The following is a 26,370-nucleotide window of genomic DNA, read 5'->3' as shown; positions in this document are numbered from 1 at the left end:
TTTAGCACAAAATTAATGATGAATGAAATAATTATTATTTCACACATACTAATAAAATTCAGATTCTGAATAACTTTTCTTTTCTCTTTCAGAACGTCCAAGCCCACCACTTAACTTTAATTATTCTGACCAGACAAAGTCATCTGTTCAGCTTACATGGGAGACTCCTTTGAGTGATGGAGGAAGCATGATTACTGGCTATATTATTGAAAAATGTGAAGAAGGAACAGACAAATGGCTGAGATGCAATGCAAGGCTTTGTCCTGACCTTTCTTACAAGGTATTTCTGTACTGATCTCATTGTTCAGAGAAAAAAAAATTCAAATGGATAATAACATTGTTTTCATCACTAATATTGTTACTTTTCTATGTACCATACAGGTTACTGGTCTGAAGCATGGACAGAAGTACCTTTACAGAGTGTCTGCAGAGAATGCTGCTGGAGTTTCAGATCCTGCTGATGTATTAGGACCTCTTATGGCAGATGATCCACATGGTACATATATTTTTTTTAATGCCCTTAAATATGAATAATATAATATGAATTGGAGTTCTGAAAATGAGAGTTACCATGATGTTGATGATTATTCTATTTATTTCAATTTTGTCTAGTGGCACCTACTTTGGACCTAAGTGCATTTAAAGATGGCTTGGAAGTCATTGTTCCTAATCCACTCAAGATTCGTATTCCTATTACTGGATATCCCCTGCCTACTGCAAAGTGGTCTGTGGAAGGAAAAGACTTGGAAAGGGGAGACCGAGTGTCAATGGATACCAAAATGTCTTATACAGAATTGGTCATTACCCCTAGTGTAAGGCCAGACAAGGGCATCTACACTGTGCAGTTAGAGAATCCTGTAACAACAGTCTCAGGAGAAATTGACGTGAATGTGATTGGTATGTAAAATCTTTTTTTTTTTATGAAAACTGCATAAACAAGTAACAAGAAATTCTAAGTATACATGACTTTAATGCATTGTGGTTTCAGCTTGCCCAAGTGCACCAAGAGATTTGAAAGCTGCTGAAGTAACCAGAAGTTCAGTGCATTTGATGTGGGAAGCTCCAGAGCATGATGGTGGAAGCCCATTGACTGGATACCAAGTAGAAAAGCGTGAAGTCAATCGCAAGACTTGGGTTAAGGTACTTCCCCTTTGCTTTAAATGTCTTTATAAAATTACATTGACAAACCCTAAGCACAGGTATTATAATTTTAAATGCTTTAATACTTCTCTTAAGGTTATTACTGGTGTACAGGACCAGGAGTTCACTGTCACAGATGTTATTCAAGGCAAAGAATATCTCTTTAGAGTTCTTGCCTGCAACAAATGTGGTCCAGGAGAACCTGCATACATTGATGAACCGGTGAATGTATCATCACCAGCAAGTAAGTGTTTATTATTTTTTAAAAGAAATGACAAATGCGTATAATTTTAAAGACAACAAGATTTTTAAGTCAATTATGTTGAAGATGGATGATAATGGCTATCTTTCAAGTTTAAAAACTTAACAAGTTTGGAGACTTTTTTCTAAAAGCCTAATGATGCAGTGGTAAATAACTAAAACATACAGAATACAAAAAAAAAACATTCTTTTCATTACATAGCTGTACCAGACCCACCTGAAAATGTGAAATGGAGAGATAGGTCTGCTTCAGGAATCTTCTTGTCATGGGAACCACCAAAATATGATGGAGGATCTGCCATCAAGGGCTATATTGTTGACAAGTGCCAGCGTGGTAGTGATAAATGGGAGCCCTGTGGAGACCCTGTTGTAGATCTGAAGTGAGTGTTCATCTTCAATAAACACATTGTAATACAGTTAAAATAATTTAATTAACATTAAAGCCATGATTTGCTGATATTGATTTTTATACACTTAAAACATATGTACTGTACACTACTGCTTATAAAAGTGATGTAATATATTGTTTTTTATTAAACATACTATTTTTCCTATGCAGGTATGAAGTCAAGGGGCTCAGTGAAGGACAATGGTATGCATATCGTGTACGAGCTTTGAATCGTCTGGGTGCTAGCAGACCCAGTAAACCTACAGATGAGATCCAAGCTGTGGATGCCAAAGGTATAAAATGTGACATTTGAATTTTTAGATTATTTTATATTTTTATTATATTTAATATTTAAATTGAGTCTAAGTGTTTTTAAGATGTAAACTAATTTTGGATTGTTTTCATCCAACAGAGGCTCCAGAGATTATGCTTGATGTTAAATTACTTGCTGGTTTAACAGTAAAAGCTGGGACAAAGATTGACTTGCCAGCCACAGTTATGGGTAAACCAGATCCTAAGATTACCTGGACAAAGGCTGACCTTGTCCTGAAACCTGATGACAGAGTTTCCATTGATACCAAACCCGGTCATTCAATACTGACAATTGCTAAAACAAAGAGAGATGACAGTGCTACCTACATAATTGAAGCTGTTAACATCAGTGGGCGTGCAACAGCAACCGTTGAGGTCAACATCCTAGGTATTTAATCTTTTCTGTTTTTTTCTGGTTAATATGCATATTACATACCACAGTTACCATAAGAAGTGCTTTTGAATACTTCCCTTTCACTATTTGTTTTCTTACCCAACAGATAAACCTGGACCTCCAGCTGCTTTTGATATCACTGATATTACAAATGAGTCATGTTTCCTGACATGGAATCCTCCGAGAGATGATGGTGGATCAAAAGTCACTAATTATATTGTTGAACGGAGAGCCACAGACAGTGAAGTCTGGCATAAACTCTCCTCCACTATTAAGGAAACTACATATAAAGCCAATAATCTGGTGCCTCTTAAGGAGTATGTCTTCAGAGTGTTTGCTGAAAATATGTATGGCATTGGGGAGCCTGCACAACACGTACCAATTACTGCTAAGTATTCTTTTGGTAAGTCATGGATATATGTATAAATGTAATATATCAAATCACTAATACATGTAACTACTTAAAAATATGTTTCATGCATATACATGGCATTACATTCAGAGTACATAAGATAATTGTAATATCATTACTTTCATTGACCAAGCTTTAATTACTAATTTAATGTATGAGTATAATACAAAATGGGACTTACAGTTTTTTTTCTTTTGCTCAGATCCACCTGGTCCACCAACTAGACTGGAGCCTTCTGATATTGCCAAGGACTCTGTGACCTTGACATGGAATGAACCTGCTGAAGATGGTGGTAACCCCATCACTGGATATTGGGTTGAGAGATATGACCCAGAAAATGATAAATGGCTTAGATGCAACAAGTTACCTATCAAAGATACAACTTTCAGGTAGGAATTCAAAGATGGTGGGAAAATGTACTGATAACATAAATCTTAAAAACATATTTTATTCATATTGAAAAATTACTTCTTTATGTTTTACAGAGTTAAAGGTCTGCCAACTAAGAAGAAGTATAAGTTCCGTGTCTTAGCTGAGAATCTTGCTGGTCCTGGAAAACCAAGCAACGAAACAGATCAGTTCTTGGTTAAAGATCCCATTGGTAAGGATATCAACTGTAAAAAGTGTGCTATATTGACTTTACTCTTAAATGATTTAGCCATGACTAAACAGGAAATCTCTCCTGTACTATTAAAATATGTTGAAGTCGTAGCAAATTTAATTGCTATTGGAGATGAAAAAGCATAATGACTACTGAAAATTAGTCATATACAAAATTTGGTAGTTTAGAAAAATTATATTTTAATTATAAATATAATTTATATTTGCATTTTCTTTTCAGATCCTCCATGGGCTCCTGGAAAGCCAATAGTTAAGGATGTTATGAAGACATCTGCATTCTTGCAGTGGACTAAACCAGAACACGATGGTGGGGCAAAGATTGAATCTTACATTATTGAACTACTAAAAAGTGGAACTGAGGACTGGGTCCGTGTTGCAGAGGGAGTTCCTATGACTGAGCATTTCCTCAAAGGGCTTATGGAAAAGCAAGAATATTCATTCCGTGTCAGAGCTGTGAACATAGCTGGAGAAAGCGAACCTAGTGAACCAAGTGATCCTGTGCTCTGCAAGGAGAGATTAAGTAAGTCAATTTATCTGTAGCAACCTCATCCTTGTGTTTTATGCTTTCTATAAAAATGGGGAAAATTATCTTAGAAAAAGATAAAAGTGGAATAAAATCCCTATGCCTTGTTTCTTTTTCCCAGATCCTCCGTCGCCTCCACGCTGGCTTGAAGTTATTAACGTAACAAAGAACACAGCCGAACTGAAGTGGTCACCTCCAGAAAGAGATGGTGGCTCTCCTGTCACCAACTACATTGTTGAGAAGAGGGATGTTAGACGCAAAGGCTGGCAAGCAGTTGACACCACAGTTAAGGATATGAAGTATACTGTTAGTCCACTCAATGAGGGTTCACTGTACGTTTTCCGTGTTGCAGCTGAGAATGCTGTTGGACAGAGTGACTATTGTGAAATTGAAGATTCTGTTCTTGCCAAAGACACATTCAGTAAGTCAATTCTCTTCCCTCTTCACTATTTTTTATGCATTTTACTTCTCGTGCTTGTCAACACTTAGTCAATTGTTCTTTTATCTTTTATCTCTTCAGCTACTCCTGGACCTCCGTATGCTCTTACAGTGGTAGATGTTACAAAAAGACATGTTGATCTGAAATGGGAGGCTCCCAAGAATGATGGTGGTAGACCAATTTTAAGGTAATATTTTTACTAAAACTAAATGTACTTCACTTCTTATTAGACAGTGAAAGATGAAAGTGAAATTGCAAAAAATGAAAGAGAAGTAGAAAAACATTTTTAAAAATTCACAATCCAATTTTGTAAGTTTTGAAGAAACAAATGTGGGAAAAGTCACAGTTTTTCTCAAACTAAATGGAGATTGATTTTTGAACACTTTTCTCATAGATATGTCGTAGAAAAGAAGGAGAAACTTGGGACTCGTTGGGTGAAAGCAGGAAAAACATCAGGACCAGACTGCACATACAAAGTCACAGATGTCATTGAGGGAACAGAGGTGCAGTTCCAGGTCTGTGCTGAGAATGAAGCAGGTGTTGGACATCCAAGCGAACCCACAGACATTCTTACAATTGAAGATCCAACAAGTATGTTATCCTTCCTTTATACTATACCTTGATATGTTAATGTCAGTGTAAGTACTGGATTTGGTATCCATTCATATTTAAATATCTAAAACACCTTATTGTTTATGTCATAGGTCCACCATCTCCTCCCTTGGAGCTACACGTAACAGATGCAAGCAGAGGTCATATTTCAATTGCCTGGAAGCCACCTGAGAAGAATGGTGGTAGCCCCATCCTTGGCTACCACATAGAGCTCTGTGAGGCTGGAACTGAAAAGTGGATGAGAGTAAACTCCCGTCCTGTGAAAGATCTTAAATTTAAAGCAGAAGAAGGCATCATCCCTGATAAAGAGTATGTTCTCAGAGTTCGTGCTGTCAATGGTGTTGGAGTCAGTGACCCCTCTGAGATTTCAGAAAATGTCTTTGCTAAAGACCCTGATTGTAAGTTTCCTTTTTGTTTCTTGTGCTGTCTTTATAATAGATTAAAGTTATAAAATAATTTAAAGATACTAAAAGATTTTTTCCTTCTTATTTTTCCAGGTAATCCATCCATTGAGTTAAAGACTCAAGACATTGTTGTTGTAGAGGGTGAGAAGATGAGTCTTCCCATTCCTTACAGGGCGGTACCAATGCCTACTGTGTCTTGGCATAAGGATGGCAAAGAACTAAAACCTAGTGACAGACTTGGTCTGAGGTCTGATTACACTGCAGCTTTCATTGAAATTACCAGTTGTGTACATGCAGACGCTGGTGTGTACACAGTTACCCTTGAGAATAAACTTGGATCCACAACAGGAACAATTAATGTAAAAGTCATAGGTAGGATTAATACATTCCCATTTACTGTTTTTTTTTTATTTTCATAAATTAAAATATCTGGTTATATTTTAACTTTTATTTTTAATTTTTTTAATGTAAAGGTTTACCAGGTCAGTGCAAGGATATCACTGCAACTGAAGTCACCAAAAATTCATGCAAGGTTTCATGGGAACCTCCAGATAATGATGGTGGTAGCCCTATCTTACATTATGTTCTTGAACGTCGTGAAGCTGGAAGGAGAACCTATGTGCCAGTCATGTCTGGAGAGAACAAATTATCCTGGCAAGTGAAAGATCTGATACCAAATGGGGAATACTACTTCCGAGTTAAAGCAGTTAACAAGATTGGTGGTGGAGAATACAATGAGATCCGTAACCCTGTCATCGCTGAAGATCAAAAGGGTATGTGTTTTTTAAACAGTTTTCTCATAGAATTATTTCATGGTATTTTTTACAAATCAGTTTGAACTGTAATTTTCTCCTTTTTTTCTTCCATGTAGTTCGTCCAGATCCACCAGTCGATGTTGAAACCCATGATCCTACTTCACAGTCAGTGACCCTGACTTGGAAACCACCAATGTATGATGGAGGCTGCAAGATTATGGGCTATATTTTGGAGAAAATGGAGAAGGGTGGAGACAAATTTGAAAGGTGTAATGAGTTCCTGGTGCCTGTTTTATCTTATACTGTAAAGGGCCTGGAAGAAGGCAAGGAATACCAGTTCCGTGCACGTGCCGAAAATGCCGCAGGTGTTAGTGATCCTTCGCGTAGCACACCAATAGTAAAGGCTGCTGATCCTATAGGTAAGTGCAACATGCAAATAGGGTTTTGATTGATTATCTGGGTATGGGGAGTAATCAAGATATTTTGGATATCAAAACAAAAAATCATACTTATTAATTATGAATTAACATTCTGAAAACGTATTGTATTAATCAATGTTTTCTACTTATCTTTTTAAAATATGTTTAGCTATTTGATTAACTCATGTGCTTGTTATTTAATTAGTTTTTAATACTTGGTTTGCAGATCCACCAAAGGTCTTCCTCAGTGGAAGTCTGCAATCTGGCCTGGATGTTAAACGGGGTACAGAAATCAAACTTGATGCCAACATTTCTGGGTCACCTTATCCAACTATAACATGGTATAGAAACGATGAAGTGATAAGACCAGAAGAAATAAAGAAGAGACCTGACAAGCCAATTATTAGGAGGAAAAAGGATGCAGTAGCTGAACCTGAAGAACCATTCTATCTTTCCCTGCCTGAGCGTCTAACAGTTGACAACAGCAGGAAAGGGGAGTCCTGTGCTATGGTGCGTGATTCCATTAGACCGGACCATGGAAAATTTACAATCAAAGTGGAAAATGATCACGGTGTTGCCTCTGCCTCATGCGAAGTGAATGTGCTTGGTAAGACAGAAGTACTCTTAATTTTTTTGTTTCAATGTGTGTGTGAATAAATGGATGGTATGAAAAATAACTTTTTTTCTTAAATATTGCTAATTGCAGATGTTCCTGGGCCCCCAGTAAACTTTATCTTTGAAGAAGTTCGGAAAAATTCTGTGATATGTAAATGGGAACCACCCCTAGATGATGGTGGAAGTGAGATACTTAATTATATCTTGGAAAAGAAAGATAACTCCAAGGCTGAAATCGGATGGGTTAATGTGACATCAACTCTCAGGGGATGCAAATATCCTGTGACCAAACTTATTGAAGGAAAAGAGTATGTTTTCCGTGTTACAGCAGAGAATAGGTTTGGCCCTGGACGACCATCTGTTTCACAGCCACTTCTTGCAAAGGATCCATTTGGTAAGTCAATATGAAGTGAGCTAATGTATATTATTTTTTAATGTAACTTATTTTCTATTATACTGTACATCTTTCTTAAATATAAATGAAAAATACTTTTTTTTTACTTAGAACCACCTGAGGCCCCCGATAAGCCTGAAGTTGAGGATGTGACAAGCAATAGTATGCTTGTCAAATGGAATGAACCTAAAGACAATGGCAGTGCTATCTTGGGTTACTGGATTGAAAGACGTGAAATTAACAGCACACACTGGGCTAGAGTTAACCGAAGTCTTCTCAATGCATTGGAAACAAGGGTTGATGGTCTATTGGGAGGATTGACTTACATCTTCAGAGTTTGCGCTGAAAATGCTGCTGGACCTGGAAAATTTAGCGTTCCATCTGAACCGAAGACAGCACAGGATCCAATATGTATGTAGAACTGGCTTTAATGCAATATAAAAATGACATGCATGTATGAGTTTGTACTGTATATATTTTATCATTTTTATTTTTAGTTAATCAGATTAAAATAATTTTCATGTTATTTTCATTAGTACCACCTGGCCCACCTATTCCAAGGATTGTTGATACATCGGAATCCTCCATTGAAGTTGCATGGGATCCTCCCATTTACAATGGAGGTGGTGAAATCATTGGGTACCACGTTGATAAAGTCCTGGCAGGCAAAAATGATTGGTCACGCTGCACAGAGAAATTGGTAAAGGACCGGAAGCTTACAGTGCGTGGAGTTCGAGAAGGAGCTGACTACAGAATTCGTGTGATAGCTGTAAATAATGCTGGTGAAGGTGCACCTGGAATAACAGAACCTGTAACTGTTAGAGATCCTCAAGGTAATTGTTTTCCAGCTAAAACACTACATTTGGAATGTTATAGCATATCCAAAATTAAAAATAAATTTAAAGATGAGTTGGCTTAAGTCTGCTTATATTTACAGAACCTCCTGTTGTTGAACTGGATATCAGCGTGAGAAACGGAGTTCAGATTAGAGCTGGTGACACACTGAAGCTTCCTGCATTAGTAACTGGTAGACCTTCACCAGAAGTAAAATGGACCAAAGAGGAAGGTGAAATAGAAGCAGAACGCGTTACCATTGAAAGTGTTGGAACAACAAACACGCTTATTATCAAAAATGCTCTCAGGAAAGATCATGGCAAGTACATTATTACTGCTACAAACAGCAGTGGAAGCAAATCTGCATGGACGAGAGTGGATATAATGGGTAAGTAATAAAATAAAAAAGTATGTATTATAAATTAAAAAAACATACTTTTTGTGTTCTGGGATATGTGTAACATTTGTGTTTTTGCTTTTTCCTTTCCATAAGATGTTCCTGGACCTATACTTGATTTAAAACCTGTTGTTGTCACAAGAAAGATGATCATGTTGAACTGGTCAGATCCTGAAGATGATGGAGGAAGTGATATCACTGGCTTTATTGTTGAAAGAAAGGATGCTAAAATGCATACATGGAGACAGCCTATTGAGACTGTCCCATCTAAATGTGACATCGTAGGTGTGCTTGAAGGACAGGAGTACATGTTCCGGATTGTTGCCAAGAACAAGTATGGCTGTGGTCCGCCAGTTGAACTAGGACCTATTGCTGCTGTGGATCCACTAGGTAACTTCTTCCTCCAAATTAAATGCATTCACGTTTAATTTAAAGAAAAAATATACTTATGATTAATTTACATTTACTTCTATTTTTTAATTTAATTTATTTTAGGTCCACCTACTTCACCAGAGAAATTTCACTACACTGAAAGGACAAAAACTTCTGTAACCCTTGCCTGGAAACCTCCTCGTAATGATGGTGGAAGTCCAATTCAAGGCTACATTGTTGAAAAGAAAAGACATGACGCAACTGAATTTGACGTTGTCAACCGACAACTATGCAGGGACACTACTTTGCTAGTTGACAACCTTGTGGAGCTGCACATGTATGAATTCCGTGTAAAAGCAGTGAATGAGATAGGAGAAAGTGATCCTTCGATTCCATTGAATGTTGTCATTCAAGATGATGAAGGTTTGTTGTTTTTGTGTGAAGTATATACTCTATCTACATGACCTGATGACCTAGATACATTTTCATTACTGCACTTTATTTACTTTTTTGCGTTCTGTATTTTAGTTTCTCCAACTGTGACATTGCTGAAACACTTCAAAGGAGATGCAATAACTGTCAAGAAAGGGGAGCCAATTGAAATACCAGCAGAAGTAACAGGCCTCCCATTGCCTAAAATTGAATGGTCTAAAAATGAGGTTGTTATAGCCAAGCCTACAGAATCACTTTTGATTGACACAGAGGTGCTATCTAGAACCAATGAAAAGACAAAGCTCAGTATTCCTGCTACTGTCAGACAAGATAAAGGTCTTTACACAATCAGTGCTTCTAACCGCCTTGGAGCTGCCCATCACTCAATTAATGTGGAAGTACTAGGTAAGTGTATTGAACATAAGACATTTTGGATTGATTGATTTTATTCATTTGAGTATTCAGAGATAACTTACACAATGTGTTATTGTTACAGACCGTCCTTCACCACCACGAAATGTTAAGGTTTCTGACATCAAAGCTGAATCTTGTTACCTTACATGGGATGCTCCAGAGGATAATGGAGGTAGTGAGTTGACAAACTACATTGTGGATAGCAGGGATGCAAGCAAGAAGAAGTCTGAATGGGAAGAAATTACAAATAACATCATAGAAAGAAGATATGGGGTAAGAGAAAAGTGTTACAATCAGAAAATAAAATGATTACAATATACTGTAGTGCTGAAACAGAAATAACTGAAATCACTATGGTAATATATATTTTCTTCTTAAAGGTTTGGAAATTGACCACAGATGGTGCTTACCAGTTCAGAATCAGGGCTGAAAACAAATATGGAATCAGTGATGGCGCAGAATCAGAAAAAGTAATCATTAAAGATCCATTTGGTCTTCCTGGTCCACCAGAGAAACCAAAGATTGCTGAGCACACAAGATCATCCATGCTTGTAACATGGGAGCCACCTTTGGACAATGGTGGATCCACAATCACAGGCTACTGGCTTGAGAAGAGAGAAAGGGGTGGTGTTTATTGGGCTCGTGTAAACAGAGCTCCTGTTACAAAGCCTGCTGTCAAAGGCCTTGAGTTCAATGTTCTCCGACTCATTGAGGGCGTTGAGTACCAGTTCAGAGTGATGGCTGTCAATGCAGCTGGTGTTGGCCCTCCAAGTGAACCATCTGACCCAGTTTTCGCTCTGGATCCTATCTGTAAGTTTAAATGAAAATATTTACCAAATTTCTAATTGTTTGTATTTATTTGTCAGTTACATCCATTCAGAAAGCCAATCATTGTTGGTAAGGGTTACTGAAACCTGGAATCTTGTAAGCCCAGGGAGCATTCTGTATGTAGCCTCTACTGTGACAATAACCCATTGCAGGTTGAACACACACACAAAAAGGGGGATTTTATAGAATTATTTCTTACATTTTTTAAGAAAAATCAAATAAAATAAAGTTTGTGAAAAACTAAATATTTAAATCATCACATTGTATTTTAATCAAAATAACTAAAGACAATTCCTGTTTGCTAAAACTGCAACAAGTGTTTTATTCTTAAGACAGCTTTTTGGTCCACTGTAGGTTTGTATACAGTATTATAATACAGCAGTCTTAAAAAAAATTTTCTCTGTATTAGATCCTCCAGGAGCACCATCTTGCCCAGAGGTTAAGGACAAAACTAAGTCAAGTGTTACTCTTACCTGGAAGGCACCTGACAAAGATGGTGGAAGTCCAATCAAAGGTTACATTATTGAATTACAAGATGAGGGCACATCTGACTGGACTAGAGTGAATGAACCAGACAAGTTGCATCCTACCTGTGAATTCACTGTTCCAAATCTTCAAGGACTGAAGAAATACAGGTTCAGAATTATTGCCGTGAATACAGCAGGAGAGTCTGAGCCAAGTCCTAGGACTACTGAAGTACTTGTCAAGGAGTTACAAGGTAAAATCTTTTTAATGTAAATTACATACCCATGAAAGACAAATTCAAAATTTCTGTATGTGTAACATGTTTTTTCTTACCTGTGCAGAGGAGCCAGATGTCACTGTGGATGTCAATGCTCAAGAACTTCTGTCATGTCGTGCTGGTTCAACAATAAAGATACCTGCCTTCATCAAAGGACGCCCAGTCCCAAAGGTTACTTGGGAATTTGAAGGAGAAGCTAAAAAAGAAATTAAGGTAACCACATGAATTTAAACAAATAAACACTTACAGAAGAAAATATGTATACTATTGTTTAATAGTTACATTTGAAAGCATTAGTCAGCAAATCACTATGCACCAACACAATATACCAATTTACACTTCTGTAAATTGAGCAATCTGGTAGGACAAGATGCACATGAAAATGTTAAATAGTGTCAAATCGTTATGGCATAAACATAAGTGGTTTTGTTGGTAGCTTGGGATTCTAATGTACAATAAATGTATAGTACATGTAAAGTGGATTAGATGTAATTATTTTTCCCCTTTTTTTAAGGATGGTATTCACAATGTTCCTGAAGATATACAGGTATGATCACTATCATGTGCTGATATTTGTTTTCGTTTTTTCACTGAAAATTAAAAAAATGGAAACCTTTAAATTAATGGTGCATTGTAAATATGTATTTGAATTTTCAGATTCAATCAACTGAAACCACATCAACAGTGACTATTCCTGAGTGTAAGAGAACCCACTCTGGTAGATACTCAATCACTGCTAAAAACAAGGCTGGACAAAAAACAGTGAACGTTAGAGTCAATGTTCTTGGTAAGTAAAATTTTTTCAGAAATTCTTTTTTTCATTTGCAGGTATTTGTTCAGAAGAAATTTAAATATTTGTGATTTGTGTCTATAGATGTGCCAGGACCTCCAAAAGACCTCAAAGTAAGTGATATTACAAGAAGCACATGCAGGCTTACATGGAAGCTTCCTGATAATGATGGTGGAGATAGAATCAAAAGCTACTTTATTGAGAAGAAAACAGTTGAAGGAAAAGCCTGGACAAAAGTAAATCCAGCATGTGGAAGCCAGTCCTTTGTGGTACCTGATCTAATTGAAGGACAAGAATACTTCTTCCGTGTCCGTGCAGAAAATCGCTTTGGCACAGGTCCACCAGTGGCAACTATTCAAAGGACAAGGGCAAGAGATCCAATCCGTAAGTTTGCTTATCTGATTGAAAGGATTTTTTAAAAAGAACAACAGACTGAAATTAGGTCATTATCTCAAAAAACATTTTTTTAATTTTTTATTTAGTTTTAATTTTATTGATTTTTTTATTTCAGATCCTCCTGAACCTCCCACAAGGCTCAAAATTGCTCTTGTAACAAAGAACACTGTCACTCTGACATGGAGACCTCCAAAGAATGATGGAGGTGCTCCAGTTACACATTATATTGTTGAACGTCTCAGCTGGGATACAACTGGACAAGAAAAGGAGACCTGGAAACAATGTAACAGACGAGATGTTGAAGAAACTACTTTCAAAGTTGAGGACCTCAAAGAAGGAGGGGAATATGAATTCCGTGTCAAGGCTGTAAATGAGGCTGGTGCAAGCAGACCATCTTCTACTATTGGACCAATTATAGTTAAAGATCAGACCTGTAAGTAAACAAAAGACTTGGGTCAATATAAGAATAAAAATGTCTGTTGGAAATTGAAATCTGAATAGAATGTAAATGTGATGCCTTGTAATCTGTTTTGTATTACAATTTTAGGTGCACCAGCTATAGAACTTAATGAATTTATGGAAGTTGAGGAAAAAACAGATACCAGTATCATTGCTAAAATTAAGGGCTGTCCATTCCCAACACTTACCTGGCATAAAGCACCTCCACTTAAGGCGGATGATAAAACTGAGGTGCAGTATGATCAACATGTCAACAAAATTGTAGCTGAAGATAGCTGCACATTGCTAATCCAGCAGGCCAACAGGAAGGATACAGCCTTGTACACAATAACTGCTACAAATAACCTTGGGACAGCTTCAAAGGAAATGAGACTGAATGTTTTGGGTATGTTTTTACATTTTCAAACTACCTGCTGAGACTTTTTTATTGTATTCCTTTTTTTTGTTAATGTTAAACTTTCTGTTTCATTAGGACGTCCTGGACCACCTGTTGGTCCCATCAAGTTTGAAGAAATTACAGCTGAAAGAATGACTCTGTCTTGGCTTCCTCCTAAAGATGATGGTGGTTCAAAGATCACTAATTATATCATTGAGAAACGGGAGTCAAATAGAAAGACTTGGGTACATGTCTCCAATGAAGCCAAAGAGTGCTTGTTCTCTGTACCTAAACTGTTGGAAGGCCATGACTATGTTTTCCGCATTATGGCTCAGAATAAATATGGTGTAGGTGAACCCCTTGACAGTGAACCAGAAACAGCAAGAAACCTTTTCAGTAAGTACAGTTGGTATAAAATAACATTACTGGCAATTTTCTATAATTATATGATGCTGATTCTCCTTTGATATAAGTAACACTAATTATCTTCATTCCAAAGCTGTTCCTGGACAATGTGATAAACCAACCATTAGCAGCGTGACCATTGACTCCATGACTGTCAACTGGGAAGAACCAGAATATGATGGTGGATCACCTGTCACTGGGTACTGGCTAGAGCGCAAAGAGACAACAGCAAAGAGATGGAACAGAGTGAACCGTGATCCAGTCAAAATAATGCCTCTTGGTGTATCTTACAAAGTGACAGGCCTGATTGAAGGATCTGAATACCAGTTCCGTGTAATTGCAATTAACGCTGCAGGATGTGGTCCTCCAAGTTTACCTTCAGATCCTGTATTTGCTAGAGATCCTATTGGTATGTTGTCATCATGTTTGTAATCTATACCATGCAATTTGTAATATTTATAATATTACATAGACACTAAAATGATCAATAACATTTTTGCTTTGTTTTCTTTTAGCTCCTCCTGGCCCTCCAATTCCCAAAGTAACTGATTGGACCAAGTCAACTGTAGATGTTGAGTGGATTCCACCAGTTAAAGATGGTGGATCTAAGATAATTGGATACTTTGTTGAATATAAAGAGGAAGGCAAGGAAGAATGGGAAAAAGTAAGCATAAATACTTTTCTTTTAATTTGGGGGATTTAAATACAAGTATTAATACATTGTTGTACAAAAGATATCTTAGACACAATAAGAAGTTCCAGTATATTATGACCATGAGCAATTTCCGAACCTCAAATAGTTTTTTTCTTTTATCAATAATAACTTTCAATGATACAAATACTACTTAGCTTGGATGAGAAGAAAACAGTCTTGTCATTTAGCAATCTTTAATTCAAACTGATATTGATAAGTTGCCAAAAACTGCATCAGTGTGGAGTTTGTATGTTCCTCTCGTGTTCACATGGGTTTCACGTGGGAGAATTGCTTCTAGTGTGACACATCACATGTGACACATATGCAAAAATCTGTAAAATTTCAAGGTAAACTATTAGCTAATCCATCACACTTACAAATCTAATTTGATTACTCACTGTCCTTTAGATTAGCCTCATTTGGCCCTTCTGTACATCCATACATGCTACCTTTTGTACTACAAATTACATATCTATCAGGATTAACTGTTATCATAAAACAAAATAACCAGCATTTCAGCATTAAAAAAAATACACATAAAATTGTATTACTGCATAAAGAAGGAAAAGCTTTGAGGCAAAAATAAAGAACAATAAAGCATATACACAGTAGGGTACTTTTTAAACTTTTTTCATTTTTTTATTTCAGGCCAAAGACAAAGAAGTAAGAGGCACAAAGTTAGTGGTTGCTGGACTGAAAGAACATACACTTTACAGGTTTAGAGTAAGAGCAGTAAATGCTGCAGGTGTTGGTGAACCTGGAGATGTTTCTGAAGTTATTGAAGTTAAAGACAGAACAAGTAAGTCAGCGACATATTTTGTGTTTATTTGAAAATCACACTTTCTGTGTGTGCAAGGGATTTTAGGAAACTAACAATGCTTTCATTCTTTTTAGTTATTCCTGAAGTTGATTTGGATGCAAGTGTAAAGGAGAGGATAGTTGTTCATGCTGGTGGTGTAATCCGCATACTGGCCTATGTATCAGGAAAGCCTGCTCCTCAGATCACATGGTCTAGAGATGATGGTCCTTTACCAGAGGAAGCTGTTATTGAAACCACAGCAATTAGCTCTGCTCTGGTAATAAAGAAATGCATGAGAAGACATCAAGGTATCTACACTTTAACTGCCAAGAATGAAGGAGGTGAAAGAAAGAAGGCTATCATTGTTGATGTATTAGGTGAGTACTTTGAAATATTTTTGACCTCTATAAATGTATAGATCCCAAAGCAAAGAAAATATCAAATTTAAAATACACTCTTTCTTTTTCCTTGGTAGATGTACCTGGTCCTGTGGGCATACCATTCCTCAGTGAGAACCTTACAAATGATTCTTGCAAGTTAACTTGGTTTTCTCCTGATGATGATGGTGGTTCTGCAGTTACCAACTACATTATTGAAAAGCGTGAAGCAGATCGCAAAGGCTGGACTGCAGTCTCTTACACAGTCACTAGGCAAAATGCCATTGTGCAGGGTCTGATTCAAGGAAAGGGCTATTTCTTCAGAATTGCTGCTGAAAATATAATAGGAATGGGCCCATTTGTTGAGACCAAGGATGAAATTGTCATAAAAGAACCTATATGTAAGTATAAAGTTATCTTATCTTGTTTCATATGTTCATACAGTTTGTGCATTAGAATCTGTATTTATTTAATTTTCTGTGTTGTTTTCAGTTTTTATCCATAAAATTAAAATTAAAGATATGTAAATTCTATATCAAATAAATTATATATGTAAATTGACTCACACCTGAAGAAGGCTCCACGGCCGAAACGTTGTGTTTTCTTTTTTCCTTTTTTTCAGCATGGAATAAATCTATTACTTGTAAATTATATTACTAATCATGTAATAACTTTGTTTTCACCAGCTGTACCAGATCGTCCTGAAGACCTTCAAGTCACAAAGGTGACAAAAGACTCAGTTAGTCTCACCTGGAAGCCACCTAAATATAATGGAGGCTCGGACATTACCATGTATATTCTTGAGAGCCGTCTGATTGGCAAGGAAAGATTCAACAGAATCACTAAAGAGAAGCTAATGGATAGAAAATATACCAATGATGGTCTTAAAGAGGGTGACACTTATGAGTACCGGGTCAGTGCAGTAAATATCATTGGCCAAGGAAAACCTTCCTTCTGTACCAAACCAATCACATGCAAAGATGAGCTTGGTAAGTCTTGGTAATCCAGAATCAAATAGTTACTGTTTGTTGTTATATCCAACATCCATATCAGCAATGTTGATTTCCTTCATTCCAGTTTCATTAATTAAATGGACGATTCCCCTCAAAGATGATTGATGTGATACTACTCATTATTCTTTCTCCACACATAGTTCATGCAGGTGGTAGTGATGTCTTTCCAGAATCCAGTGATGCTTTCAGTGGCTTTCATAATGCTATAATCCTTCTACAGTTTCGGATGGACTATGCCTTACAATTACAATATGTTTCTAACCAATTGCCTAAAAGTGTATTTTAGATAATACACCTTGAATTTAGATATGATTCACAGGTCCATAGGCTGTAATAATGTTGTAGTATAATGTGGAAAGTAGACCACACTGGCAAAGAGGTCCATAAAGTTTTGAGGTTATGTGGATGATGTAGACATAGCCATAGTTGTAAGGCTCTGATTGATGTTCCTCTTAGTACCATTTCACAGCTGGGTACAACCATTAGCAAATATTGACTGTCACAGATTTCTTCTTATTTCCTTTCCATATAAAAGACAAATGTTTCTTTAAGAACACCATCTTTGCCTGGGGTGTTATTGAGTGGGACATGATCAATGAGCTTAAATATGAAGTCACCTGATCAAAAATTTAAAAAAATCTGGCATTTAAAAAACCAGTGCATAGCACGCAAGTAGCAAAATATCACATACAAAATAAAAGTTTGGAAACTGAATTTAACAAATCTGCTTATGAGAAAGTCTTTGGTATTTATGTTGACATATCATTTATTTCTTATCATCTAGTCAATGTTAGGGAACAATAAAAAGGAAAACCGTGTTATGTGTATGTTATTAGTGTTATTAGTGAATGTTAGGATATATTCTTGAAACTGTAGCATTTTAGTCAAAAGATGTTATGTTAAAATGGTAAAATACTCTACCAAGAACTAATAGCATAACATTTTATGCTATCACCACATTACACAATGTATTTTATATCTGGAATCAGTGCTGAGAAGTACAACCAGATATTTATTTGTAATCTTTCTTAAATGGTGATGTTGTAGCTAATTGTTTTTTATTACAATGTCCTAGAACTGAATTTTAAAATTCTTTATCTTTTAGCACCCCCAACAATTGAGCTGGACTTCCGTGACACATTTGTTGTACGTGTTGGTGAGACATTTTGTTTAAAAGGTCGTTATGGTGGAAAACCCACACCAAAAGTCACTTGGACAAAGGATGATGTAACCCTGAAAGAAGATGAGAGCATAAAGATCAAAACAACACCTACAACACTGTGTGTTGGCATTATTAAGGCTAAACGTGAGCACAGTGGCCGTTACTGTGTGCTTTTGGAAAACAGTACTGGGTCACGTAAAGGCATTTGTAATGTGACAGTTGCAGGTAAGTTTTTTGTTTTGTTTTGTTTTGTTTTTATTTAAAATCTATCTGTTCACTTAGATTGAAGGAATTTAATACACTTTTATCTATTTTATTTTAGATCGTCCACAGCCTCCAGAAGGCCCAGTTGTATTTGAAGAAGTTCACAGAGATCACATGGTTGTTTCCTGGAAGCCTCCACTGGATGATGGTGGCAGCCCAATATCAAACTATATCATTGAGAAGAGAGATACAAACAGGGAACTTTGGATGCCTGTGACCTCAGCATCTACAAAAACAACATGCAAAGTGCCTAAACTAATTGAAGGAAGAGAATATATTATTAGGATTTGCGCTGAGAATATGTATGGCATTAGTGACCCGCTATTCTCTGATGAAATGAAAGCTAAAGATCGTTTCAGTACGTAACAGTCCTTGCTGAAGCATGAAAGTTAATTCTGAATACCTTTCACTTTTTCTGCTCTTATTTTAACTATAACTGATTATTCTATTTCTTTCAATAGGAGTCCCCGAAGCACCTGAACAGCCTATTGTTAAAGAGGTAACCAAGGACTCTGCCCTTGTGATTTGGAACAGACCCCGTGATGGTGGCAAGCCCATCACTAACTATATTGTAGAGAAAAAGGAGACTATGTCAAATCGTTGGTCACGTGCATCAAGAGAACCAGTTTTTGAAACCCAGTACAGAGTTCCTGATCTTCTTGAGGGTTGCCAGTATGAATTCCGGGTTATGGCAGAGAATGAAATTGGCCTTGGTGATCCTAGTCCTCCATCCAAACCTGTCTTTGCCAAAGACCCAATTGGTAAGTTATATGTCATTTTAAGGTTACTGCTTGAACAAAGTCACTATAATAATATTAAGTGCTGAACAAGCTCATTTCTTTTTTTCTTTCACAGTAAAACCAAGTCCCCCTGTAAACCCAGAAGCAGCAGACAAAACAAAGAATTCTGTAAGTTTGTCTTGGCAGCCACCTCGTCATGATGGAAGAGGTAAAATCTATGGCTATGTCATTGAATACCAAAAGCCGGGGGATGAAGAATGGAAGAGGGCAAACCAAACACCTGACTCATGCCCAGAAACAAAATTTAAAGTTGTAGATCTCACTGAAGGAGAAACTTACAAATTCAGAATTATGGCTGTAAATGCAGCTGGAGAATCTGAACCTGCCTACGTCCGTGATCCAATTCAAGTCAAGGATAGACTTGGTAACGTAGTCATTACATTTCCTATATATATTTTTAAAAATTTTAAATATATTGTTTGAAAAACACTTACATGTTAATGTCATTTCCTTCTACAGAAGCACCAGAGCTCATGCTTGATGCTAATATGGCACGTGAACATCATGCCAAAGCTGGAACTCTTATCACACTTAGTGCTGGAATCAAGGGAATGCCTTTCCCCAAAGTAACCTGGAAGAAGAATGACCAGGATGTACCATCTAAAGTTGATATTGAGGTCACCTCAAAAGGAAGTAAACTTGAAATCCACAACTGTGTTCGCTCTGACGGAGGAGATTTTTCTATAACAGCAGAAAATGAAGCTGGAGTGAAAACTGCTACATGCAAAGTGATTGTATTAGGTAATGTGATTTTATATATACTGTATAATTTAAACTAATCTAAAAGTATGTACATAATACAGTTTATGATAAAGATAAATAAAGATTAAGCTACTAGTTCATTGAAAACAAATGTAATGACTTCTTTGTCATAACATTTTGCTTTTTTCTATAAATTCTAGATAAACCTGGTCCACCTAAGAATCTAAGTGTTTCTGAAGTTAGAAGTGATTCTTGCTACCTTACCTGGAAGGAGCCAGATGATAATGGAGGAGCTGTTATTTCCAACTATATTGTGGAGAAGAAAGATGTAGCAGCTATTAAGTGGGTTCCAATGAGTAGTTCTTCTAAAAAACATAGCATCATGGCCAAACATTTGATGGAAGGCAACCAGTATCTATTCCGTGTTGCTGCTGAAAATCAGTATGGCAGGAGTGATTATGTTGAAACTACCAAACCTGTCAAGGCTATTGATCCACTGTGTGAGTATACAAAGCATACATTTCAATTATAAATCTTCTCTTAATATTTTCTTAATATTTATGGGAATATTTTACCTGCATTTTTCCTTTGGTTTCTTTAGATCCCCCTGGCCCACCAAAGAATCTGCATCATGCAGATGTGGATAAAACTGAAGTTTCTCTTCTATGGAACTGGCCTGACCGTACTGGTGGTAGTGACATAACTGGATTTTTAGTCGAGTATCAAGAAGAAGGGGCAAAAGACTGGATTACTTTTAAGACTGTCACGATTCCTGAATGTGTTGTTACTGGACTTGAGGAAGGAAAAACCTATAGATTCCGTGTAAAAGCAGAGAATGCTGTTGGCCTAGGCCGTCCTGACACTACAGTGCCAGTTCTGTGCCAAGAGAAGCTTGGTAAGTTGTTTTTCTATTACTAAATAGTATGAGTTACTTTTTTTTCCATTTAATTTTGCCATCTAATATATAATTATTTTTTATTGTTGTATTTTCAGTGCCACCAACCATTGAAGTTGATGTGAAATTAATTGAAGGGATCACTGTTAAAGCTGGAAGTACCATCAGACTGCCTGCAATAATGAGAGGCGTTCCCGTTCCTACTCCAAAATGGGTAGCTGATGGCAATGAACTAAAAACTGAAAACAATTACAGGATTGATACTGATAATTTCTCAACAGTTCTCAACATAACAGAATGCACAAGGAAACATTCAGGAGAATATCTTCTTACAGTGTCTAACCCTGCGGGAAGCAAGACAGCTGCTTTGCATGTCACAGTTTTAGATGTTCCTGGTCCTCCAATAGGCCCTATTAACATCCTTGAAGTAACTCCTGAACATATGGTAATCAGCTGGCGGCCTCCCAAGGATGATGGTGGTAGCCCTGTAATGAATTACATTGTTGAAAAGAAAGAATCTAAGAAAGAAACATGGGGAGTTGTGAGCTCTGGAAGCACCAACACAAGAGTCAAGATTCCACGTCTACAGAAAGGATGTGAATATATAATGCGTGTCCGTGCAGAGAATAAGATCGGCATTGGTGAGCCTCTGGAAAGTTCACCTACTGTTGCCAAACATATGTATGACCCACCCGGTCCGCCTGGAAAACCAGTGGCTTCTGACATTACAGAAAGTGCTATAACTATTGGATGGACCATGCCTAAAACTGATGGTGGCAGCCCAGTCAGTGGCTACATTATTGAACGCAGAGAAATGTCAGGCAAATGGATTCGTGTTAACAAGACACCTGTTCTGGATCTCAAATACAGAGCACCTGGACTATTTGAAGGCAATACATATGAATTCAGAGTCTTTGCTGAAAACACCGCTGGTCTAAGTAAACCTTCTCCTCCTTCTGATCCAGTTAGAGCATCTCGTCCAATCTCACCACCTGGCCCACCAGTCAATCCTAAACTGAAAGACTGGAGCAGAGAATATGCTGATTTGGTCTGGACAAAGCCTACAAGAGATGGAGGCAGTCCTATTTTAGGCTATATTGTAGAGTGCCAGAAAACAGGCAGTGCTCAGTGGGATAGAATTAACAAAGATGAACTCATCAAGCAGTGTGCATTTAGGGTACCAGGACTCATTGAAGGCATGGAATACAGGTTCCGCATTAAAGCTGCTAATGTCATTGGAGAGGGAGAGCCAAGAGAACTCCCAGAGTCAGTTATTGCAAAGGACATCCTTTGTCCTCCAGAGGTAGATATTGATATCTCCTGCCGTGACCTGCTGACTGTCAGGGTGGGTCAGAATATTGGAATTACTGCTCGTGTGAAAGGTAGACCCGATCCTGACATTACATGGTCAAAGGATGCAAGAGCACTGGGCAGAGACAAGCGTACTGAAATGAACAATAACTTCCCTCTTGTTGAGCTCTCAATTAAAGAAGCTACCAGAGCAGACCATGGGAAATATGCAATTGTGGCTAAAAACAGCAGTGGTCAAGCTCAGGCTTCTGTTGTAGTGAATGTCCTTGATAGGCCTGGACCTTGTCAGAATTTGAAGACAACTTATGCGACCAAAGAATCTTGTATGGTTTCATGGGAAAATCCAGAAGATAATGGAGGCACAGAAATAACAAATTATATTGTAGAGTGCCGTGAACCCAGCCAAAGAGGATGGTCAATGATCTCTTCAGATGTTACGAAACGTATAATAAAGGCTCCACTTGTGGAAAATCGTGAATATTTCTTCCGTGTTTGTGCAGAAAACAAGGTTGGTGCTGGACCAACAATAGAGACCAAAACACCCATTCTTGCCATTGATCCTGTGGAAAAGCCTGGTGAGCCAGAGAATTTCCACATAGCCGATGTTGGAAAAACATTTGTTCTCCTCAAGTGGAGAAAACCAGACTATGATGGAGGCAGTCCAAATCTTTCCTACCATGTAGAAAGGAAACTAAAAGACTCAGAGGAGTGGGAAAGAGTTCACAAAGGCAGCATTAAAGAGACACACTTTATAGTGGAAAAATGTATCGAAAACCAGACCTACCAGTTTAGAGTGCAAACCAAGAATGAAGGAGGAGAGAGCAACTGGGTAAAGACAAGTGAAATTCAAGTTAAAGAAGAGATACAGAAACCAGTTCTGGACCTGAAACTGGCTGGAGCGTTGGTTGTAAAAGCTGGTGATTCCATCAGAATTGAAGCTGGTCTCAGAGGAAAACCTCAGCCAGAAGTCATATGGGCAAAGGACAAGGAAACTGACTTAAGCAGAAATCCAAGAGTTAGCATTGAAACTGGTACTGATTACTGTAAATTTGTCATGAATAAGTCCAGGCGAGCAGATAGTGGAAAATACGTGATAACTGCAACAAACTCTGCTGGAAGCTTTACTGCATATGCTACCGTAAATGTGCTGGATAAACCAGGTCCAATTAGAGACCTAAAGATCACTGGGATTTCTGTAGATAGATGTAAAGTAATGTGGGAGCCTCCAGAAGATGATGGTGGCTGTGAAATCCAAAACTACATTTTGGAAAAATGTGAGACAAAGAGAATGGTATGGTCTACTTATTCTTCATCTGTCTTGACTAACTATATCAACGTTACTCGTCTTGTGGAAGGGAATGAATACGTATTTAGGGTTCGGGCAGAGAATAAAATGGGAACTGGCCCACCAGTGGAAAGTAAACCAATCATTGCCAAGACCCAGTATGACAGACCTGGTCCACCAGATGCACCAGAAGTTACGAAAATTGGCAAGGAAGAGATGACAGTTGTATGGGCCCCACCTGAAAATGATGGTGGTAAATCTATTACTGGATACATTCTGGAAAGAAAGGAAAAACGTGCTGTGAGATGGGTGGCAGTTACCAAGAGTCCAATCTCTGAGAGACGTATGAAAGTTACTAATCTGATCCCAGGACATGAATATCAATTCCGTGTTAAGGCAGAAAATGAAGTTGGATTAGGAGATCCAAGTGTACCTTCCAGATCTGTTCCTGCCAAAGATCCAATAGGTATGTTTCTAATTTACATAACTATGCATTTTTATATGAATGTTCTGCATGTGGTAATATATCATTTTTAATTAATTTTGTATTTGTATTTTCAGAACCTCCGGGTCCTCCAAGTGGATTGAAAGTGGTTGATAGCACAAAGTCTTCCATTACTCTTGGGTGGTCTAAACCAGTGTATGATGGTGGAGCACCTATCATTGGCTATGTAGTTGAAATTAGACCTAAAGGAGCAAGTGATAAACCAGATGAAGGCTGGAAGAGATGTAATGTAGCTGCTCAGCTCATTCTGACAGAATTTACAGTTACTAGCCTGGATGAGAAACAGGAGTATGAATTCCGTGTTTCTGCACAAAATCAAGTTGGCCTGGGTCGACCTGCAGAACTGAAAGAAGCTGTGTCTCCTAAAGAGATACTTGGTAAACTATGCGTTCCTTTTGCTCTAGATGATCATTGTTATTTTCATGTAAATTTGGTTGCTGCAGATGATTCGATTTTATATTTAAGTTGCTTTTCATAAAAAATGAAATAAATATATTTTCTTATTTTTTTAATTTTACAGAGGCACCTGAAATTGATTTGGATGCTAGCCTCAGAAAGGTTCTCACAGTCAGAGCTGGATGTCCAATCAGACTCTTTGCAACAATAAGAGGAAGACCTGCACCAAAAGTGACCTGGAGAAGAATGGGTATAGATAATGTTGTCAGGAAAGGAAATGTAGATCTGATTGACACTATGACTTTCCTTGTCATCCCTGAAAGTACACGTGAAGATTCAGGCAAATATTCATTAACACTTACTAGCCCTGCTGGAGAGAAAGCAGTGTTTGTCAATGTTAAAGTCCTTGGTAAGTATTACGTATTTATGAATTTGTTTATTTTGTGTACTTTAATTTGTTTAAATTCACAGTATCTTAAACAAACTTGCTTATTTATTTTGATAGACACTCCAGGGCCAGTAGCAGATTTCAATATTACTGATGTAACAAAGATATCTTGCCAATTATCCTGGTCACCTCCTGAAAATGATGGTGGAAGTCCAGTAACACACTACATCCTTGAGAAGCGTGAAGTTGACAGAAAGACCTGGGCAACCGTCATTAGTGACTTAAAGAAGACAAGCTTCAGAGTTATAAATCTTGTTCCTGGCAATGAATACTATTTCAGAGTTACAGCAGTTAATGAATATGGTACAGGAGTACCTAAAGATTCACCAAGGTCCATACTGGCAACTGATCCCATTAGTAAGTATTCTTTTAAAGTCTTCTGTTATTTTGAGCATATTTAATTTTTTATAATGTAATAGAATGAAATTAAATTTTTTCTGTAATTTTTGAATTTCAGGTGAACCTGACCCACCTAAAAAAGTTGATGTCATTGATATCACAAAGAACAGTGCCACGCTTGCTTGGGTACGCCCACTCAGAGATGGAGGAGCTAAAATTGATGGCTACATAATAGATTATATTGAAGATGGCCAGCCTGATGAGCGGTGGACACCATATTCAGTTGTTAAAGATCTGAGTATTGTTGTGGTTGGATTAAAGGAGGGCAAAAAGTACAAATTTAGAGTGGCAGCAAGAAACCTAGTGGGTTGCAGTCTGCCAAGAGAAGCAGAAGGAGTGTTTGAGATCAAAGAACAACTCAGTAAGTTCATATTTTTGTTTAAATTATTATCGTCTCTTTTTTACCCTTCCCCTGTCATTATGTTTTGTACATACAAAAATACAGTTTTAAAATCTTTATTTTGTTTCATTTAGTGCCACCAAGGATTGTCATGCCTGACACAGTGTCTGCTAAAGCTGGACAGAAACTAAGAGTGGAAGCGTATGTGTCTGGAAAACCAGCACCAGTATGCAAATGGAAGAAAGGAGAAGAGGATGTGGTTTCTTCTAGTCGCCTGGCAGTCCATAAGTCTCAGAACTCCTGTGTACTCATTATCAAAGATGTGTCAAGGAAGGATAGCGGTTATTACAATCTTTCTGCTGAAAATAGCTCTGGACTAGTTTCCCAGAACCTGAGAGTTGTAATAATGGGTGAGTATTTCAGAAAACCAATAGAAATACTGTTAATAATGATATTACTACAAATAACAAAGTAATAATAATCCAATAATCTTGCTTTGTATTACAGATATACCTGGACCACCAGAACCACCATTTGAGATCAGTGATATTGATGCTGACGCTTGCAGTCTATCCTGGCACATGCCACGTGAAGATGGAGGGAGCAATATTACTAATTATGTGGTTGAGAAGTGTGATGTGAGTAGAGGTGACTGGATTACTGCCGTTGCCTCTGTCACTAAGACAAGCTGCAGAGTTGGAAAACTTGTACCCGGGAAGGAGTACATCTTCCGTGTCCGTGCTGAGAACCGTTTTGGCGTGTCAGATCCGATTGCATCTGAGAGAATGATTGCAAAATTCCCCTTTGGTGAGATATTCACAGAATAATTGTTATTTGTTATTGACT

General features: G+C 37.5%; 1 protein-coding gene across 46 annotated transcripts in view; it reads left to right on the top strand.

Annotated features, from left to right (window-relative positions):
- The window catches only part of ttn.2 (titin, tandem duplicate 2), a 171,077-nt gene that overhangs the window by 92,438 nt on the left and 52,269 nt on the right, over nt 1-26,370 (top strand). For all 46 annotated transcript variants that reach the window (XM_088605106.1, XM_088605104.1, XM_088605102.1 and 43 more), the window contains 57 exons: nt 93-280; nt 382-496; nt 613-897; nt 989-1,140; nt 1,237-1,384; nt 1,604-1,781; nt 1,961-2,082; nt 2,202-2,489; nt 2,602-2,898; nt 3,110-3,296; nt 3,393-3,508; nt 3,749-4,048; nt 4,173-4,472; nt 4,572-4,677; nt 4,885-5,081; nt 5,195-5,500; nt 5,600-5,878; nt 5,980-6,279; nt 6,378-6,680; nt 6,907-7,287; nt 7,387-7,689; nt 7,801-8,100; nt 8,226-8,522; nt 8,627-8,911; nt 9,017-9,310; nt 9,416-9,715; nt 9,821-10,129; nt 10,221-10,411; nt 10,519-10,948; nt 11,376-11,684; nt 11,773-11,921; nt 12,223-12,255; nt 12,366-12,495; nt 12,583-12,882; nt 13,010-13,327; nt 13,442-13,738; nt 13,826-14,125; nt 14,229-14,543; nt 14,650-14,798; nt 15,477-15,627; nt 15,723-16,004; nt 16,103-16,405; nt 16,691-16,993; nt 18,123-18,404; nt 18,502-18,801; nt 18,905-19,204; nt 19,299-19,607; nt 19,703-19,984; nt 20,146-20,445; nt 20,547-20,840; nt 20,939-23,902; nt 23,998-24,318; nt 24,462-24,746; nt 24,843-25,142; nt 25,243-25,545; nt 25,659-25,934; nt 26,032-26,331. In XM_088605106.1, coding sequence (XP_088461232.1) covers nt 93-280; nt 382-496; nt 613-897; nt 989-1,140; nt 1,237-1,384; nt 1,604-1,781; nt 1,961-2,082; nt 2,202-2,489; nt 2,602-2,898; nt 3,110-3,296; nt 3,393-3,508; nt 3,749-4,048; nt 4,173-4,472; nt 4,572-4,677; nt 4,885-5,081; nt 5,195-5,500; nt 5,600-5,878; nt 5,980-6,279; nt 6,378-6,680; nt 6,907-7,287; nt 7,387-7,689; nt 7,801-8,100; nt 8,226-8,522; nt 8,627-8,911; nt 9,017-9,310; nt 9,416-9,715; nt 9,821-10,129; nt 10,221-10,411; nt 10,519-10,948; nt 11,376-11,684; nt 11,773-11,921; nt 12,223-12,255; nt 12,366-12,495; nt 12,583-12,882; nt 13,010-13,327; nt 13,442-13,738; nt 13,826-14,125; nt 14,229-14,543; nt 14,650-14,798; nt 15,477-15,627; nt 15,723-16,004; nt 16,103-16,405; nt 16,691-16,993; nt 18,123-18,404; nt 18,502-18,801; nt 18,905-19,204; nt 19,299-19,607; nt 19,703-19,984; nt 20,146-20,445; nt 20,547-20,840; nt 20,939-23,902; nt 23,998-24,318; nt 24,462-24,746; nt 24,843-25,142; nt 25,243-25,545; nt 25,659-25,934; nt 26,032-26,331 — 17,412 coding nt within the window. The remainder of the gene's footprint in view (nt 1-92; nt 281-381; nt 497-612; nt 898-988; nt 1,141-1,236; nt 1,385-1,603; nt 1,782-1,960; nt 2,083-2,201; nt 2,490-2,601; nt 2,899-3,109; nt 3,297-3,392; nt 3,509-3,748; nt 4,049-4,172; nt 4,473-4,571; nt 4,678-4,884; nt 5,082-5,194; nt 5,501-5,599; nt 5,879-5,979; nt 6,280-6,377; nt 6,681-6,906; nt 7,288-7,386; nt 7,690-7,800; nt 8,101-8,225; nt 8,523-8,626; nt 8,912-9,016; nt 9,311-9,415; nt 9,716-9,820; nt 10,130-10,220; nt 10,412-10,518; nt 10,949-11,375; nt 11,685-11,772; nt 11,922-12,222; nt 12,256-12,365; nt 12,496-12,582; nt 12,883-13,009; nt 13,328-13,441; nt 13,739-13,825; nt 14,126-14,228; nt 14,544-14,649; nt 14,799-15,476; nt 15,628-15,722; nt 16,005-16,102; nt 16,406-16,690; nt 16,994-18,122; nt 18,405-18,501; nt 18,802-18,904; nt 19,205-19,298; nt 19,608-19,702; nt 19,985-20,145; nt 20,446-20,546; nt 20,841-20,938; nt 23,903-23,997; nt 24,319-24,461; nt 24,747-24,842; nt 25,143-25,242; nt 25,546-25,658; nt 25,935-26,031; nt 26,332-26,370) is intronic.

This window comes from Lepisosteus platostomus, chromosome 14 (genome assembly GCF_059453375.1).
Source record: "Lepisosteus platostomus isolate fLepPlt1 chromosome 14, fLepPlt1.hap1, whole genome shotgun sequence".
Classification (NCBI taxonomy): Eukaryota; Metazoa; Chordata; class Actinopteri; order Semionotiformes; family Lepisosteidae; genus Lepisosteus; species Lepisosteus platostomus.
The sequence above is the reverse complement of the archived record's forward strand: the minus strand, read 5'-3'. Positions and strand labels throughout refer to the sequence as shown.